This window comes from Mauremys reevesii, linkage group 2, assembly GCF_016161935.1.
Source record: "Mauremys reevesii isolate NIE-2019 linkage group 2, ASM1616193v1, whole genome shotgun sequence".
Lineage (NCBI taxonomy): Eukaryota > Metazoa > Chordata > Testudines > Geoemydidae > Mauremys > Mauremys reevesii.
This window is the reverse complement of record NC_052624.1, coordinates 63807889-63823727: the sequence shown is the minus strand read 5'-3', so window position 1 is coordinate 63823727 and position 15839 is coordinate 63807889. Positions and strand designations below refer to the sequence as shown.

Here is a 15839-nt window from a genome sequence, read left to right as displayed (position 1 = left end):
TATATTCTCTACAAAAGCTATGTAAGAGGTGCATTAAGATTAGTAAATGCTGCGCAGTACTCAAAATACGTGAAATCCCAAACTTTGAGTTGCACATGAGCACATGTAACCTTAACTGTGCCCTCTTATAAGCATGCATTGATTCTCTTATTCACTGCTGCATTACAGTCATTTACACCTATGGAGTTACAGTAATGATGAGTTTGGCACTGAGTGCACAGATTGGATAATGTGTAATGAATGAGTCAGGGAGCCAGACCCACATTCAGTGTACAGGCTGGGCAGTATGCAGGAAGAGAGCAGTCCAGTCCCTGAACACTGAGGACACAATTCATAAATAACAGCACAATTACCTCTTTCACTTTGCACTGTTCAACCTTCACAGTGAAAGAGGAAAAGGCTCTTTCAGGAAAAAATAGCTGGACCTGATCCTCTGTGGCTTTGCAGGGGTGTAAAATGCTAGCAAGTCAGAATGGCTCCAGATCTCCTGGATCTTATTCCATTGCTTTAGCCACAGTGTCATGTTTTCTCTTCCTGCAGCCCTCTGCCTCATATACTACACAGAAATTCCATCATGTGCAACTATTTGCTAAGCAGTTCAACTGTGTGTCTCACTACTCTGTGTAAAGATGAATATGTAAAGGTAGTCTTGTTGTACAGACAGTACAGCCAAGCATGTAGATTTGGCAAAATATCTGTGAGGAAATAGGGTAAGTGAGTAAAAGTTAGTTCTGCTATATGAAAGATGTGGGTTCTGTTCCTAGTTTTTATGCTGAAAAAGTGAATGAATTATACTTCATAATGCCTACTCAAAGGGTATTTTCATGTGGCTATGTAAGTGTCGTCCAATGATTCAATGTGTATTATGTCTTCTTCTGCAGTGGCTAGTCCAGGGGTCGGCAACCTTTTGGAAGTGGTGTGCCGAGTTTTCAATTATTCACTCTAATTTAAGGTTCCGCATGCCAGTAATACATTTTAACGTTTTTAGAAGGTCTCTTTCTATAAGTCTATAATATATAACTAAACTATTGTTGTATGTAAAGTAAATAAGTTTTTTTAAATGTTTAAGAAGCTTCATTTAAAATTAAATTAAAATGCAGAGCCCCCTGGACTGGTGGTCAGGACCTGGGCAGTGTGAGTGCCACTGAAAATCAGCTTGCGTGCCGCCTTCGGCACCTGTGCCATAGGTTGCCTACCCTGGGCTAGTCTCTATATTAGGCTACTATGGTTACCAGGTAAAGGAATTACTCCTTCAGTTCAAGTTGTAGACATCTGTGCTGTGGTATGGGAGGTCCTGAATTCATATTCTGCACTGAGAAGCAAGCATTTGCCTATCCTCACCACATTCCCTTTTAGATTTGGAAGAGAACTGTCACTGAAGCTCTTTCAGTAGTTGCCATAAGGCGTCTGCATGCTATCTGGTGATATCCCCAGCACTGCAGCGTTCCAGTCTGTAGTTCCAAATAGAAGGTCTAATTCATATTCATATCTCTTGTGTTAGACCTTTTTTGGTGTTATGCACTAGATTTCAGCAAAGGGAATCCAGAAATATAAATTTAATGTGTTACTATCCCTGTATGTGAAAATAGTATGAGAAGACTTTTTCAATTTTGAAAACAGCTCAGTTTTTAGAGTGCCTCCTCCAGGGAACCCCTTGTTCAAATTATGAAAAGTTTTCTTTACAAACTCTTCTCTAGCTATTGACCTGACTTACCAATTTTCAAACTGATTTGACTTTTTAAATTTTATTTTGTTGTAGATTTTAGAAAAGATGTAAAATTTGGCTTTAAGTGAAATGTAGCTTCAGTCTTAACTACCTTTCTAGTCATGTAAATTAACCCTTGTACTGAAAAAAGTGATTCCTAGACTGTTGTTATTTTAGTAATTCTTAACTTTTAATATCATATGTAGGTGATATGAAAATTTTGCCTAATTTAGTATGTTAATCTGACAATGGTGCTAATTGAATTAAAATGTGATGTAATCCAAAACCTGCATTCTGGTTGATTTTTGCCATGTGATGTATGAAGTACCTTATTCATTGTGTTGTAATGTGATCTACCCACTGGACTTCTTACTGTATGATGAACAGTAAGAAAAGCAGAATCTTGTTTATAATATGGGTGGAGTTGGGAGTCCTCTCTTTGAGATTATAATATTGGCATGCTAATAATTTAAGATTTAGCAAGAACAGTCAGCCCATCAGTTTATTAATGCTTTAACTTGATTTCCAAATTACCTCTAGTTCCTACACTGTGTAATGTGACCGATGAAGCAGGCCTCTTTGATTTCTACATGGAATCAATGTAGGAATAGATTTTGGATCAGCTGTTTTATACAGTTCATTAGTGGATCTACTAATTCTGCCATATGCTGGATTTCTACTCAATTAAATTACATTTTAAACAGTATTATCTACATTGACTATGACAAGTGGAAAATTACACCTCTTCATCTGCAATGGCCCATATGTGGAATGCAAGATGAAATAAAATGAAGGATGAAAAGGGAGCAGGTCACATTTCACCAGCCTAGCTGCACCTTTGACTTCTCTCTATTCTTTCCGAGTACACCCCTCCCCTCTCAGCTCTTAGCCCTCATCCCTTTACCTGCCCTGGGATGGAATCCCATGATACTCCCACTCTTAGACCCAGTCCCTGGGCAACAGTACCCTGTGTACCAACTATTTCACATTTGGGGACAATATATACCTTCAAGTCAGTGGCACTGCTATGGGTACCCGCATGACCTCACAGTATGCCAACATCTTTATGGCTGACTTAGGGGACGAGAGCTAAGGAAGCGTTGTTCTAACGCCCCTACTCTACTTGCGCTACATTGATGACATCTTCATCATCTGGACCCATGGAAAAGAAGCCCTCAAGGAATTCCAACATGATTTTAACAATTTTCATCCCACCATCAACCTCAGCCTAGACCAATCCACACAAGCGGTCCATTTCCTAGACACTACTGTGCTAATAAGCGATGGTCACATAAACACCACCCTATACCAGAAACCCACTGATGGCTATACTTACCTACATGCCTCCAGCTTCCATCCAGGACACACCACACGATCCATTGTCTACAGCCAAGCTTTAAGATACAACCGTATTTGCTCCAATCTCTCAGAGATAAACACTTACAAGATCATATCAAGCATTCTTAAAACTACAATACCCACCTGCTGAAGTGAAAAAACAGCTTGACAGAGCCAGAAGAGTACCCAGAAGCCACCTACTACAGGACGGGCCCAACAAAGAAAATAACAGAATGCCACTAGCCATCACCTACAGCCCCCAACTAACACCTCTCCAGCGCATCATCAAAGTTCTACAACCTATCCTGAAAGATGTTCCCTCACTCTCACAGATCTTGGAAAACAGGCCAGTCCTCGCTTACAGACAGCCTCCCAACCTGAAGCAAATACTCACCAGCAACCGCACACCATACAACATAAACACTAACTCAGGAGCCCATCCTTGCATCAAAGCCCGATGCCAGCTCTGTCCACATATCTATTCAAGTGACACCATCACAGGACTTAATCACAACAGCCACGCTATCAGGGGCTCATTCACCTGCACATCTACCAACATGATATATGCCATCACGTGCCAGCAATGCCCCTCTGCCATGTACATTGGCCAAACCGGAGTGTCTACGCAAAAGAATAAATGGACACAAATCTGACATCAGGAATCATAACATTCAAAAACCAGTGGGAGAACACTTCAACCTCTCTAACCACTCAGTGACAGACTTGAAGGTGGCAATTTTGCAACAAAAAAACTTCAAAAACAGACTCCAGAGAGAGACTGCTGAACTCGAATTAATATGCAAATTAGATACAATTAACTTAGGTTTAAACAGAGACTGGGAATGGTTGGGTCATTACACTAATTCAATCTATTTCCCTATGTTAAGTTGTCCTCACACCTTCTATGGGTCATCTCAAGTATCACTTCAAAGGTTTTTTTTCTCCTGCTGACGACAGCTCATCTCAATTGATTGGACTCTTCCAGTTGGTATGCATACTTCCACCTTTTCATGTTCTCTGTATGTATAAATATCTCCTGTCTGTGTGTTCCATTCTATGCATCCGATGAAGTGGGCTGTAGCCCACAAAAGCTTATGCTGAAATACATTTGTTAGTCTCTAAGGTGCCACAAGTCCTCCTGTTCTTTTTTGCGGATACAGACTAACACGGCTGCTCCTCTGAAACCTGTGTACCAATTGTGATTCCTCAGCAGGCCTGCCTCCGTTTGGCAACATGAAACTTCCCTTCAGGAGCTGTGACCAGGTGTGAATACAGCAACAACAAAACAGTCTTTTCAAAACAAAATATTTTTTAATCTCAACAGTGAGAACAAAATATAACAGGAGAAAAGGGACTATTTACTTGCACATGTGCAGGATCAGATCTTATATTAATTAATTAATTCTATATTACATTACAGTTATGCATTATATATTATGACAATAGAAATGACCCCACCAGCTAGATGGAAAAAATACAACGTGAGCTATGTAATATGTAAGATTGTATATGCAAGAATATTTGCAAAGTAATTGATGTGTGTATAAAAATGCTAGCAGGGTGGTGAACTCTAGGGCTACAATAGGATGGCATTTTGAGAAGCAGGATAAAATTCGAGATGTTTATTATAGACACCAAGAAGATTCTGTTGATTGGTTGCATGCAGAGGAAATATTCAAGCTAAAAGCTGTCACAGCAAGGGAGAGGCAGGCACAGCGAGAGAAGGGAAACCTGAGTGTGTAACCCTAAAGCACTGTGAAGTTAAGTCCAAAAAGGATGTTGCACTAGTGCGTGTATTGAGATATATACCGTCAGCGTGGCAGCTGCACGAAGTTGAGGCTACCTGGATAAAGTGTAGACTGGCTGGCTAACCACCCGCTGGAGCTAGGCGGCTGCTCTGCTTGCCCCCTCTCTAGTTAAAGCCATACGTGCAGAAGGTAGCGCAGAGAAGCAGACAGACGCAGGCGGGGATGCCTTATGGGAGTAGGAGGGGATAAAGTAAGTGAAGGCGGCACGGAGGTGGATGGAGAAATCCTCGCCTTCTCCCCAGGTGCTCTAGCAGCAACTGCCCACGAGCGGGCGCCGCCCAGCAGAACAGCCCAGCCCAGCCCAGCCCAGCCTTTCTCCTTCGGTTTTAGGGCAGCGAGGGGAGGCAGGCTGCTCCCCTGTCAATCATGAGTCTGGAGGCGAACCCGGCGGGTCACCGACAGGAGGATGTCCCCTCTCATTGGTGTGCGGCTGCCAAGGCCAAGCTGTGATTGGCTACCCTGGCCGTCACTCGTCTCCTCTCTCTCCTCCCCGCCCACGGTCACAGGCAGAGAGGGCAGCCCGGGGTGGTGGTGAAGCGGAGGTCACGCAGAGTGGCGCTAGGGGAAGCAGCATGGCAGCAGTTTTAATGCTCAGAGGCTCCGCCAGGCTGTTATACAAGCACAGGAAGGTGCGTGCTGCCAGCGTTGCAATGGGTAAGGACCCGCCTCCTTCTCTTTGCCTTGGGTTTTTGGTGACATTTTAACGGCGCGAGCTGGGGTTGCAAATCGTTGCCCAGTTGCGTTGAAAGGCTGAGGCCTCCTTGTTGAACCATCCAGAGAAGTGCTTCAGCTGCTGCTTCCTGCCCCCCTCGCTAAACTGGCGTGTGAGTCACTCGAGTGACAGCAGCGCCCTAGAACTTCTTATCACGTGAAAACAGTGGAGGTGGGGTTGGGGGGTTGCAGGCACACAGGAGCTGCACTCGGGATTTAAGTGCAGTTGGAGGACTCCCCACCCCTGACAAACTTCTAATTCCTCAGATGAAAGATGCATTGGGTTTTGAAACCCCTGATAAATGTGCTTCATAGCACGAGAGGATTATCACTTGTGTTTTGCACCTTTTACAAGTATTGTGCACTCTATTAAAGCCGTACAGGTTGTAAAATTATATGAGGCACATATCAATACTTACTTAATCTTATGAGTACCTTAGTGTAATAAATATTTTAACATGTTTATTTAAAATAGCATATGTAGAGTTTAAAACAGCCCACAGAAGTTTATGTGAAGCTAGTGACTTAAAACAGCCTGTTATTCATACCTGTATTCTGTACTCATGCTTTGCTTTCTTTGTGATTATATTTCATTATTTTTGAGCCAAAGCTGAATCCAGCAGCACTTTTTTATATTCAAGACTCTGTTACTGCATACATTTGCTTCACTTTACACACAGAGGTAGTCCAGTTGAATGTAAAGTTAAGCAAGTGTATATGCAGGATTAGGGCCCAAATTATAATCTTTTCCCTGTCTCCTATCTTTCCTTTTAAAGGGACACTGGTGATTTAAAGATCATACTTCTGTTTGAAATTGTTCTACCTTGTGTTGCTACAAGTAACACCTCAGATTACTATAAGTGAAATAAATTGTAGAATCTTTTTCTACAGTCTTTCTAATGTTTATTTTGTGCATTTGACAGCACTTCATTTTATAGACAATTTTACTGTTTCCCTTGTGTAGCTCAGTCAGTTTCCCCTGTGTTTATTAGGGATCTCTCACATAGTAATAGAAGAGAAATATATCTGTATGTTTTTTAAAAAAGGGGGAATGTGACTTTAAAACCACAAAATTTGACAGGGGACTCGGCAAAGGGTGCACCTGAAACTACTCTATTATTTTAAAAGTATTTTTTAAGCATCTAGTGCCTTTTTATAATTTTATTTTACAGATCAATGAAAACAAATGTCTGACTCCTTAATTTTATTTTAAAATGAACTTTTAGTGGCATTGTTTTACTTTAATATCTCTCTTCCACTAGCACAATCCATTAAAGCTTTTCACAGGTCTGAGTCTGACTTTTAAAAAAGTTTTTAGTTGTTCAGGTGGAATACAGATTTATGGATACACTTGGTCATATGTTAGTGAAGTTATATGAAATACACAAATGGTACAGAGAATAGGTCTATCTGGTGTTTTTCGCCACAATATTATCAGTAGTAATTGTCACTATGTTTCATACTTGCTGTCTATACTACTCATAAAGAAGTTTCTGTAAAAGATTTGAAGTAGCATTATGATTTTGTTCACTGTCTTAAACATGACAGCTTGAATGTTGTCAACACATGCAAGAGAGAAGAGATCCAGAATGCAGTTCTCCTGAAGTACCACAAAGTAACTTTAATTATTTCTTTGAGATCTCTAATCTGTGATGGGGAGGGGAGAGAACAAACCATTACTTCAGGTTTTAAGGTTGGCAAATATATGCTTTATTTTTTGCATAGAGACCCAAGAGAGCAATGACTGCAGTCTGAGATGAAATTCTGGCTCTATTGAAGTCAATAGCAAAACTTCCACTGATTTAACTGAAGCCAGGATTTCACTCTAAGGGTACGTCTACACTACGGGATTATTCCGAATTTACATAAACCGGTTTTGCAAAACAGATTGTATAAAATCGAGTGCGCGCGGCCACACTAAACACATTAAATCGGTGGTGTGCGTCCATGGTCCGAGGCTAGCGTCGATTTCTGGAGTGTTGCACTGTGGGTAGCTATCCCGTAGCTATCCCATAGTTCCCGCAGCCTCCCCGCCCCTTGGCATTTCCGGGTTGAGATCCCAGTGCCTGATGGGGCAAAAATCATTGTCGCGGGTGGTTCTGGGTACAGCCTCACCCCTCCCTCCCTCCCTGAAAGCAGCACACAACCGTTTCGCGCCTTTTTTGCTTGGTGAACTGTGCAGACGCCATAGCACAGCAAGCATGGACCCTGCTCAGCTCAATACTGCAATCGTGGATGTTTTAAACACCTCGCACTCGTGCAGTATATAGTGAACCAGGACCTTCAAACCGAGGCGAGGAGGAGGCGGATACGGCAGCGCGGCGATGACAGTGATGAGGACGTAGACACAGAATTCTCTCAAACCGCGGGCCCCGGAGCGTTGCAGATCCTGATGGTAATGGGGCAGATTCTATCCATTGAACGCCGATTTTGGGCCCGGGAAACAAGCACTGACTGGTGGGACCGCATTGTGTTGCAGGTGTGGGACGATTCCCAGTGGCTGCGAAACTTTCGCATGCATAAGGGCACTTTCATGGAACTTTGTGACTTGCTTGCCCCTGCCCTGAAACGCCATAATACCAAGATGAGAGCAGCCCTCACAGTAGAGAAGCGAGTGGCGATAGCCCTGTGGAAGCTTGCAACGCCAGACAGCTACCGGTCAGTCGGGAATCAATTTGGAGTTGGAAAATCTACTGTGGGGGCTGCTGTGATGCAAGTAGCCAAAGCAATCACTAAGCTGCTGCTACGAAAGGTTGTGACTCTGGGAAACGTGCAGGCCATAGTGGATGGCTTTGCTGCACTGGGATTCCCTAACTGTGGGGGGGCGATAGATGGAACCCATATCCCTATCTTGGCACCGCAGCGCCAGGGCACCCAGTACGTAAACCGGAAGGGGTACTTTTCAATGGTGCTGCAAGCACTGGTGGATCACAAGGGACGTTTCACCAACATCCACGTGGGATGGCCAGGGAGGGTTCATGACGCTCGCGTATTCAGAAGCACTACTCTGTTTAAACGGCTGCAGCAAGGGAATTACTTTCCAGACCAGAAAACAACAGTTGGGGATGTTGAAATGCCTGTCGTTATCCTGGGGGACCCAGCCTACCCCTTGATGCCATGGCTCATGAAGCCATACACAGGCAGCCTGGACAGTGGTCAGGATCTGTTCAATTACAGGCTGAGCAAGTGCAGAATGGTGGTGGAATGTGCATTTGGCCGTTTAAAGGCGTGCTGGCGGACATTACTGACTCGCACAGACCTCAGCCAAACCAATGTCCCCTATGTTATTGCTGCTTGCTGTATTCTCCACAATCTCTGTGAGAGTAAGGGGGAGACCTTTGTGGCGGGGTGGGAGGCTGAGGCAAATCACCTGGCCGCTGATTACACGCAGCCAGACACCAGGGAGATTAGAAGAGCACACCAGGAAGCGGTGCGCATCAGAGAAGCTTTGAAAACGAGCTTCATCAATGGCCAGGGTACAGTGTGACTGCTGTGTTTGTTGATGAACACCCAACCCTCTTGATTGACTCATTCCCTGTAAGCAACTCACCCTCCCCCTTCGAGTACAGCTTACTTATGCAAATAAAGTCACTCTCGTTTAAAAATCATGAATTCTTTATTAATTCATTATAAAAAAGAGGGAGAGAATGAAAGGTGTGGTTTGGGAGGAGGATAGGAAGGATGGAGAAGGCCGTTAAAAAAATTTCACATTAACGACAGCCTTCTGGTTGGGCTGTCCACGGGGGTGGAGTGGGTGGGTGCACGGAGCCTCCCCCCACGCGTTCTTACATGTCTGGGTGAGGAGGATGTGGAACATGGTGAGGGTTGAGGGTGGTTATACAGGGGCTGCAGCGGCACTCTGTGATCCTGCTGCCGTTCCTGAAGCTCCACCAGACGCCGGAGCATGTCAGTTTGATCACGCAGCAGCCCCAGAGTTGCATCCCGCCACCGCTGATCTTCCTGCCGCCACCTCTGATTTTCCTGCCGGTCTTCCTGCCGCCACCTCTCATCTCGGGTGTCTCTCCTGTCCTCACGTTCACTGGCATCTTTCCTGTAATTTGATACCACGTCCTTCCACTCATTCAGATGAGCTCTTTCATTGCGTGTAACTTCCATAATATCCGAGAACATTTCATCTCTCGTCTTCTTTTTCCTCCGCCTTATCTGTGCTAGCCTTTGGGATGGAGGAGGGACGCTTGAAATATTTGCAGCTGCATGAGGGAGAGAAATATTTAAAAAGATACATTTTACAGAACAATGGTTATACTCTTTCACAGTGAACAGCACTATTCACCTTACATAGCACATGTGATTTCCCTACAAGGTCGCATTTTTCATCTTAATAGTGAGTGCCTGCAGCTCTGGAGTTACAGATCTCACAGACACAGGTCCAGGCATCAGAATTCAACTTGCATGCAGCCATGGTAAGCCACTGTCTTTCGGCTTCTGCAGTGATTTACCCCTCCCCCCAATGCATGGCTAATACCACGCTAGCTCCCTGCTAATCAACACCCTTCCCACCCCCACCCCACCCCCCCACTGCATGGCTGGTAGCTTGGGGAAGATCGCAGGTGACCAAACACAAAAAAGATCATCGGCATTTCACTCCTCCCCTCCCCCCGCTTGGCTACATGCAGGAAAGTTTTTTTTTTTTAAAGCTGCTGCAGTCCACGAACCCAGTAGGAAAATGGCCATCCCCCTTACTTAAATTCCTGATTTTTAACCAGGTTATCCTGAACGATATCACTTTGCTGAGGATCACACAGCGAGATAAAGAACGGATGCTTCTTGAATGCCAGCAATCACCGGGACCATACGCTGCTATGCTTTGCCATGCTATGATACCTGATTACTTGCTACATGCATGGCGTGGTAAAGTGTCCTACCATGGTGGGCGGAACAAGGCTGCCTTGCCCAGAAACCTTTTGCAAAGGCTTCTGGAGTACCTACAGGAGCGCTTCATTGAGATGTCCCTGGAGGATTTCCTCTCAATCCCCGGACATGTTAACAAACTTTTCTAAGTAACTATACTGTCTGCGAATGCATCCCAAGTCCTCAGGGCAAATCAATCATTAAAAAACGCTTGCTTAAAAAACAATGTTTGCTATTTGCAAAGGTACACTCACCAGAGGTCCCTTCCATGGCGTCATTGTCTGGGATAGTTGCTTGGGAGGAGGGTAATTCCGTCAGGGTCAGAAAAAGCTCCTGGCTGCTGGGGCTCACGGAGTGCTGTGTGCTCTCTGCTAGGTCGTCCTCCTCTTCTTCATCTTCATCTTCCCCGTCTGCATAATCCTCAGACATGGCAGAGATTACAACCCCCACCTCGGAATCCACGGTCAGGGGTGGGGTAGTTGTGGCGCAGCCCCCTAAAATTGCATGCAGCTCAGCATAGAAGCGGCATGTTTTTCGACCTGCCCCGGACCTTCCGTTTGCTTCTTTGGTTTTCTGGTAGGCTTGTCTGAGCTCCTTAACTTTCACTCTGCACTGCACTGAGTCCCTGCTGTGGCCTTTATCCGTCATAGCCTTAGAAATTCTTTCAAATACTTTTTCATTTAGTCTTTTGGAACGCAGTTCTGTTAGCACTGAATCCTCTCCCCATATAGCGATCAGATCCAGTACCTCCCGTGCAGTCCATGCTGGAGCTCTTTTTCGATTCTCAGGAGACTGCATTGTTACCTGTGCAGATGAGCTGTGCGTGGTCACCTGTGCTGATGAGCTCTCCATGCTGGGGAAGCAGGAAATGAATTTCAAAAGTTCGCGGGGCTTTTCCTGTCTACCTGGCCAGTGCATCCGAGTTCAGAATGCTGTCCAGAGCGGTCAGTGGTGCACTGTGGGATACCGCCCGGAGGCCAATACCGTCGATTTGCGGCCACACTAACCCTATTCCGATATGTTAATCCCGATATTAGCGCTACTCCTCTCGTCGGGGAGGAGTACAGAAACCGATTTAAAGAGCCATTAAAATCGATATAAGGTGCCTCCTAGTGTGGACGGGTGTGGCATTAAATCGGTTTTACGCTCCTAAAACCGGTTTAAACGCCTAGTGTAGACCAGGCTTAAGGGTATGTCTACACTGCAGTGTAAGCCCAGGGTTAGTGGGATTTGAGTCAGCCGGCCTGTGTTAGGGAACTCTGAGCTTGAATGTCTACACTGTTTTTTTTTTTGTTTGTTTGTTTGTTTTTTTTAACCCTGCATTAAGACTTTTCTAACCTGTGTTGAACCTGGGGTCTAGCGTCCACACTGCAGACCCTATCCCAGAGTCCCTCGCGCCCTCCTGAAATGTGGCTACTCTACCCTCTGACTGTGGTGCACTGTGGGGAAGACTTTACTGCCCACCCTGCATGTTACAAGAAGTTTGAACAGCCTGGCAACACAGTCTGCTGAGCAGTCATTTTGGTCTCTGTGCTCCCAGCTACTGGAGCCAGCAGCATGGAGGAGGCAACTTTTGAAGAACTTGTCTTGCTTGTGTTTTCACTCCTGTGTCAGGAACTGGCATAGCATCTGTGAGGCACTGGTGGACATTTTGGTGATGTTTTCTGCCCCACCAAAGGTACTTATTAGATTTCCTGATAGAGGAAGAGGAGGAGGAGGTGATGGCAGAAGAGAAGGAAGAATACCCTGGCATGGCATGGTAGACTTACACTGACAGATGCTGCTCAGTACAATTGGCATAGCCACTGATGCTCTCTACATAGACGGGTGCTTCTGGTGCAGGGCCAGAAGCACAGACATTGGGAACACATCATCATGCAGACCTGGGATGACCAGCAGTGGGTCCAGAACTTTCGCATGAAGAAAGCTACATTTCTGGAGCTTTTGTGAGCAGGTTGCTCCTGCCATTCAATATTAAGAGAGACAACTGAGGTCAGCTTTGCTGCTCCAGAAGTGGGTTGCTATAAGTGTCTGGAAGCTGGCTACCCTGGACTGCTACAGGTTCATTGACAAACAGTAAGCTGTGGGTAAAATGGTGGCAGAAGTATCTGAGGTGACGGGCATTAAAGATATTCTGAAGGTAACTGCTGGCTTTAAGAGAATGGGGGTTCCTAACTGTGCTGGGACCATTGATGGGACTTGTGCCAACAGTTTGCCCTCCTCAAGGAGTACATCAGTACATAAACTGTAAAGGGTACTACTGCGTTATTATGCAGATCCTCCTGTACCACAGAGGCTTAGGAGTATCAATGTGGGCTGTACTGGAAATGTTCATAATGCCAGTTTTTTTGCTGCTCAGGAGTCTACATTCATGGACAGACTGACACTATTCCCACCAAATGACATTGACATAAACAGAGTTTCTGTCCTCGTTGTTATTCTGGAGGACCCTGCATACCCACTTTTGCCTTGGCTTATGAAACCATACCCTGATTTCATAAGCCCTGATAAAAGATGGGTTTAATTACACTCTCAGCAGGTGTAGAATAGTTGTTGAATGTGCTTTTGGCAAATTAAAATCATGTTGGAGATGTCTGCAAGAGATCCTAAAGGGATCAGTCATCTCTGGGGCTGAAATGCTCTATGCGTGGACTCTACTTAACAATACATTGGCGGGCGGGCGCGTGCTCAGAGTTTAACTGATCGCCATATTTGGGGTCGGGAAGGAATTTTCCTCCGGGGCAGATTGGCAGAGGCCCTGGAGGTTTTTCGCCTTCCTCTGCAGCATAGGGCATGGGTCATTTGCTGGAGGATTCTCTGCAGCTTGAGGTCTTCAAACCACAATTTGAAGACTTCAATAACTCAGACATAGGTCAAGGGTTATAGAAGTGGATGGGTAAGTTTCTGTGGCCTGCTTTGTGCAGGAGGTCAGACTAGATGATCAATAATGGTCCCTTCTGACGTTAAAGTCTATGAGTCTACAGACCTATTTGGACGCCAGTGTAATCAATGCTGTCTCCTGACCAGAGATTCACCAAAATTTGGCTGTGCTCCCATGACCATAAAGCAGCATGCTTTGCAGAAGACTTCCTCTGCTCAGTCTCCATTGCAAACCCAGGAGGCTCACTAATCAGCTTGCAGCTCAGTGATTGGAAGAGAATGGGTTAACGTTGACAGGAGCAGCTGCCATACTCCAAGGAGTGGGGGTGGCTTCCGTTTTCAATGAAGTCAATTACAGATTATTGGGATACAGAGGACTAAGGACATTGGTCCATTGTGTAATACTTCTGGCAGACTCTCAGGACATGAGTCAGGTGTCTACAGTACAAAGCAGTAGGGCTTAAACCCTGGGCCCCGGCTTGACTTGTGCTTGGACCCTGGGTCTGAGCCCTGGGTTGGTGCAAAGCAGTGTAGATGCAAGGAGGATTAGCCTTGAACCCGAGCTTAAGGACTGTCTTATAGTGCAGTGTAGACATACCCTAGGTGCTTAAATTGATTCTGCTGCAAGCACTTGTATGTTGTCATAAAGTCCCATTGACTGTGAGAGGTGTTTGCACGATTGGGTGCCTTAAATGTAACAGCAGCAAAGAATCCTGTGGCACCTTATAGACTAACAGACGTTTTGCAGCATGAGCTTTCGTGGGTGAATACCCACTTCTTCGGATGCAAGAAGAAGTGGGTATTCACCCACGAAAGCTCATGCTGCAAAACGTCTGTTAGTCTATAAGGTGCCACAGGATTCTTTGCTGCTTTTACAGATCCAGACTAACACGGCTACCCGTCTGATACTTAAATGTAACATACAGTTGCCTGTTAAAGGCAGAGCCAGTCATCCATATGTTCTCCCCTTTCCTCTCTTTCTACACACATCAGTCTTGTCATCCTCCCTTGTTAATTCTGATTAGTCTAAGGGTTTGCCTGGTTTTAGAGAGGTCAGTTGATTGTAATGTCCACAGTGTCATGACTGGTTCAGTCAGCTCTGACAGTTCTCAGATCTGACAGCTCCCTCAGCCAGTGAACCTCTTCAGCACACTTGCTGTGAGTTCCTTAGTGGCTTGTTTGCCAGCTGCAAGTAGTAGTTCAGACCACACCTGCATTGCTGACTTTGTACATTTGTACTGGAGGCATAAATTTAGCTAAGAGAGAAACATGTAGGGAGAGTATTTGTGGTCGTGGACATGTCTGTATGAGGGTATCAGATGGCCAAGGTGTGCAGTTCCATCTGGTAATTTCCAGATGGATGGATTGGGGTGGGGGGAGAGAGAGAGATTGAGATTAAACTATGTAGGGCCATGATGGGGGAGGGGGGGAAACGTTTCCTGGGAGGCACTTCTGGGATGGGACTGCTGATTGCTGAAGGAGGTATGGTGGGTTAGTGAAGAGGCTTTGCTGGCAAAGTAAGAAGTTTTGCTAATTGAGGGAGTGCTGTTGTTTTTGATAAAGATGACAGCCCTCTCCCCATCCCCACTGAATCTGTGTTAGGCAGCCCTGTTGTGGACACAAACAAACCTTATATTAATTCAGGGTTGGTAACATGTACCTCCTCAATTGGTTGGTAATGTGGATCTACCCAATTGGTTGGTGCTTCTTGTTGGTGCCATACAGTTGACTGAAGCACCACTAACTTTAGTGTTCTAATGCAGATTAGCTCTATTAGCCTAATGACAAGTGGGATGAAAAGAGAACAAATCCAATATAGTATTTAATCACATGGTCAAATGTGAATTATAACATTACATGCATATTTGGAAAAAAAATTTAGTAGTTACATTTTTATCTTTAAAGTACAAACATTGTTTATTAATCCTCCCAACAGCCCAGTGTCTGTAAAATAATACTTACCTTCATGAGGAAATTAAGGCAAGGGGGCATCTACGCTGGAAGTATCTTACCTATTGATCAGCAATTGCCTGCTTAATGTTAATCAAGGAACAGGCATTCAGAGATTCACTCAGATTTATAGAATTCTTCAGCAAAACTGTGAAATCATATTTTAGTAGTACTCTTATAGACTCATTTTAAAAGAGAAACATTTAAATTTATAATCTTGAAATCCTTCTATTCTGAGGCCCTGATCCTGCAACTGAATCAGCACAGGTAGATCCTCGACGACGTAAACGGGTGAAAGGGTCTGCCTGCACAGATTTGATTGCAGGATCAGAGTTTCTGTTTGTGAGTAAAATGAAGGGAAGGCCTAGCCAAGAGTTTCTTCATGACAACAGAGCAATTGCAAGTATTTCAGGTGTTGAGCCTGAAGACATTATAACCAAGCCAAGTTAACTTCTGATGTACGTAGGCACAATTCCGCCAGAATTAACAAAGTTATATCTATGCTTATGCCAGCAATCTGACCCATATGCTTAACCAATATTTGTGGTTCTATTCCTGATAAGTGAAGGGTAGAT

The 15839-nt window shown here is 44.8% G+C and overlaps 1 protein-coding gene across 3 annotated transcripts in view; it reads left to right on the top strand.

The window, feature by feature from the left end:
• HIBADH (3-hydroxyisobutyrate dehydrogenase) overlaps window positions 1–15839 on the top strand; it is a 144932-nt gene that overhangs the window by 13428 nt on the left and 115665 nt on the right. Inside the window, exon 1 of one of the 3 annotated variants that reach the window (XM_039523429.1) lies at window positions 5336–5505. The exons of the other annotated variants lie outside the window; for them this stretch is intronic. Within the exon in view, the coding sequence (XP_039379363.1) occupies window positions 5424–5505 (82 nt within the window). The 5' untranslated portion in view covers window positions 5336–5423. Of the gene's footprint in view, window positions 1–5335; window positions 5506–15839 lie in introns of those variants that run through there. 3 annotated transcript variants of the gene reach the window in all.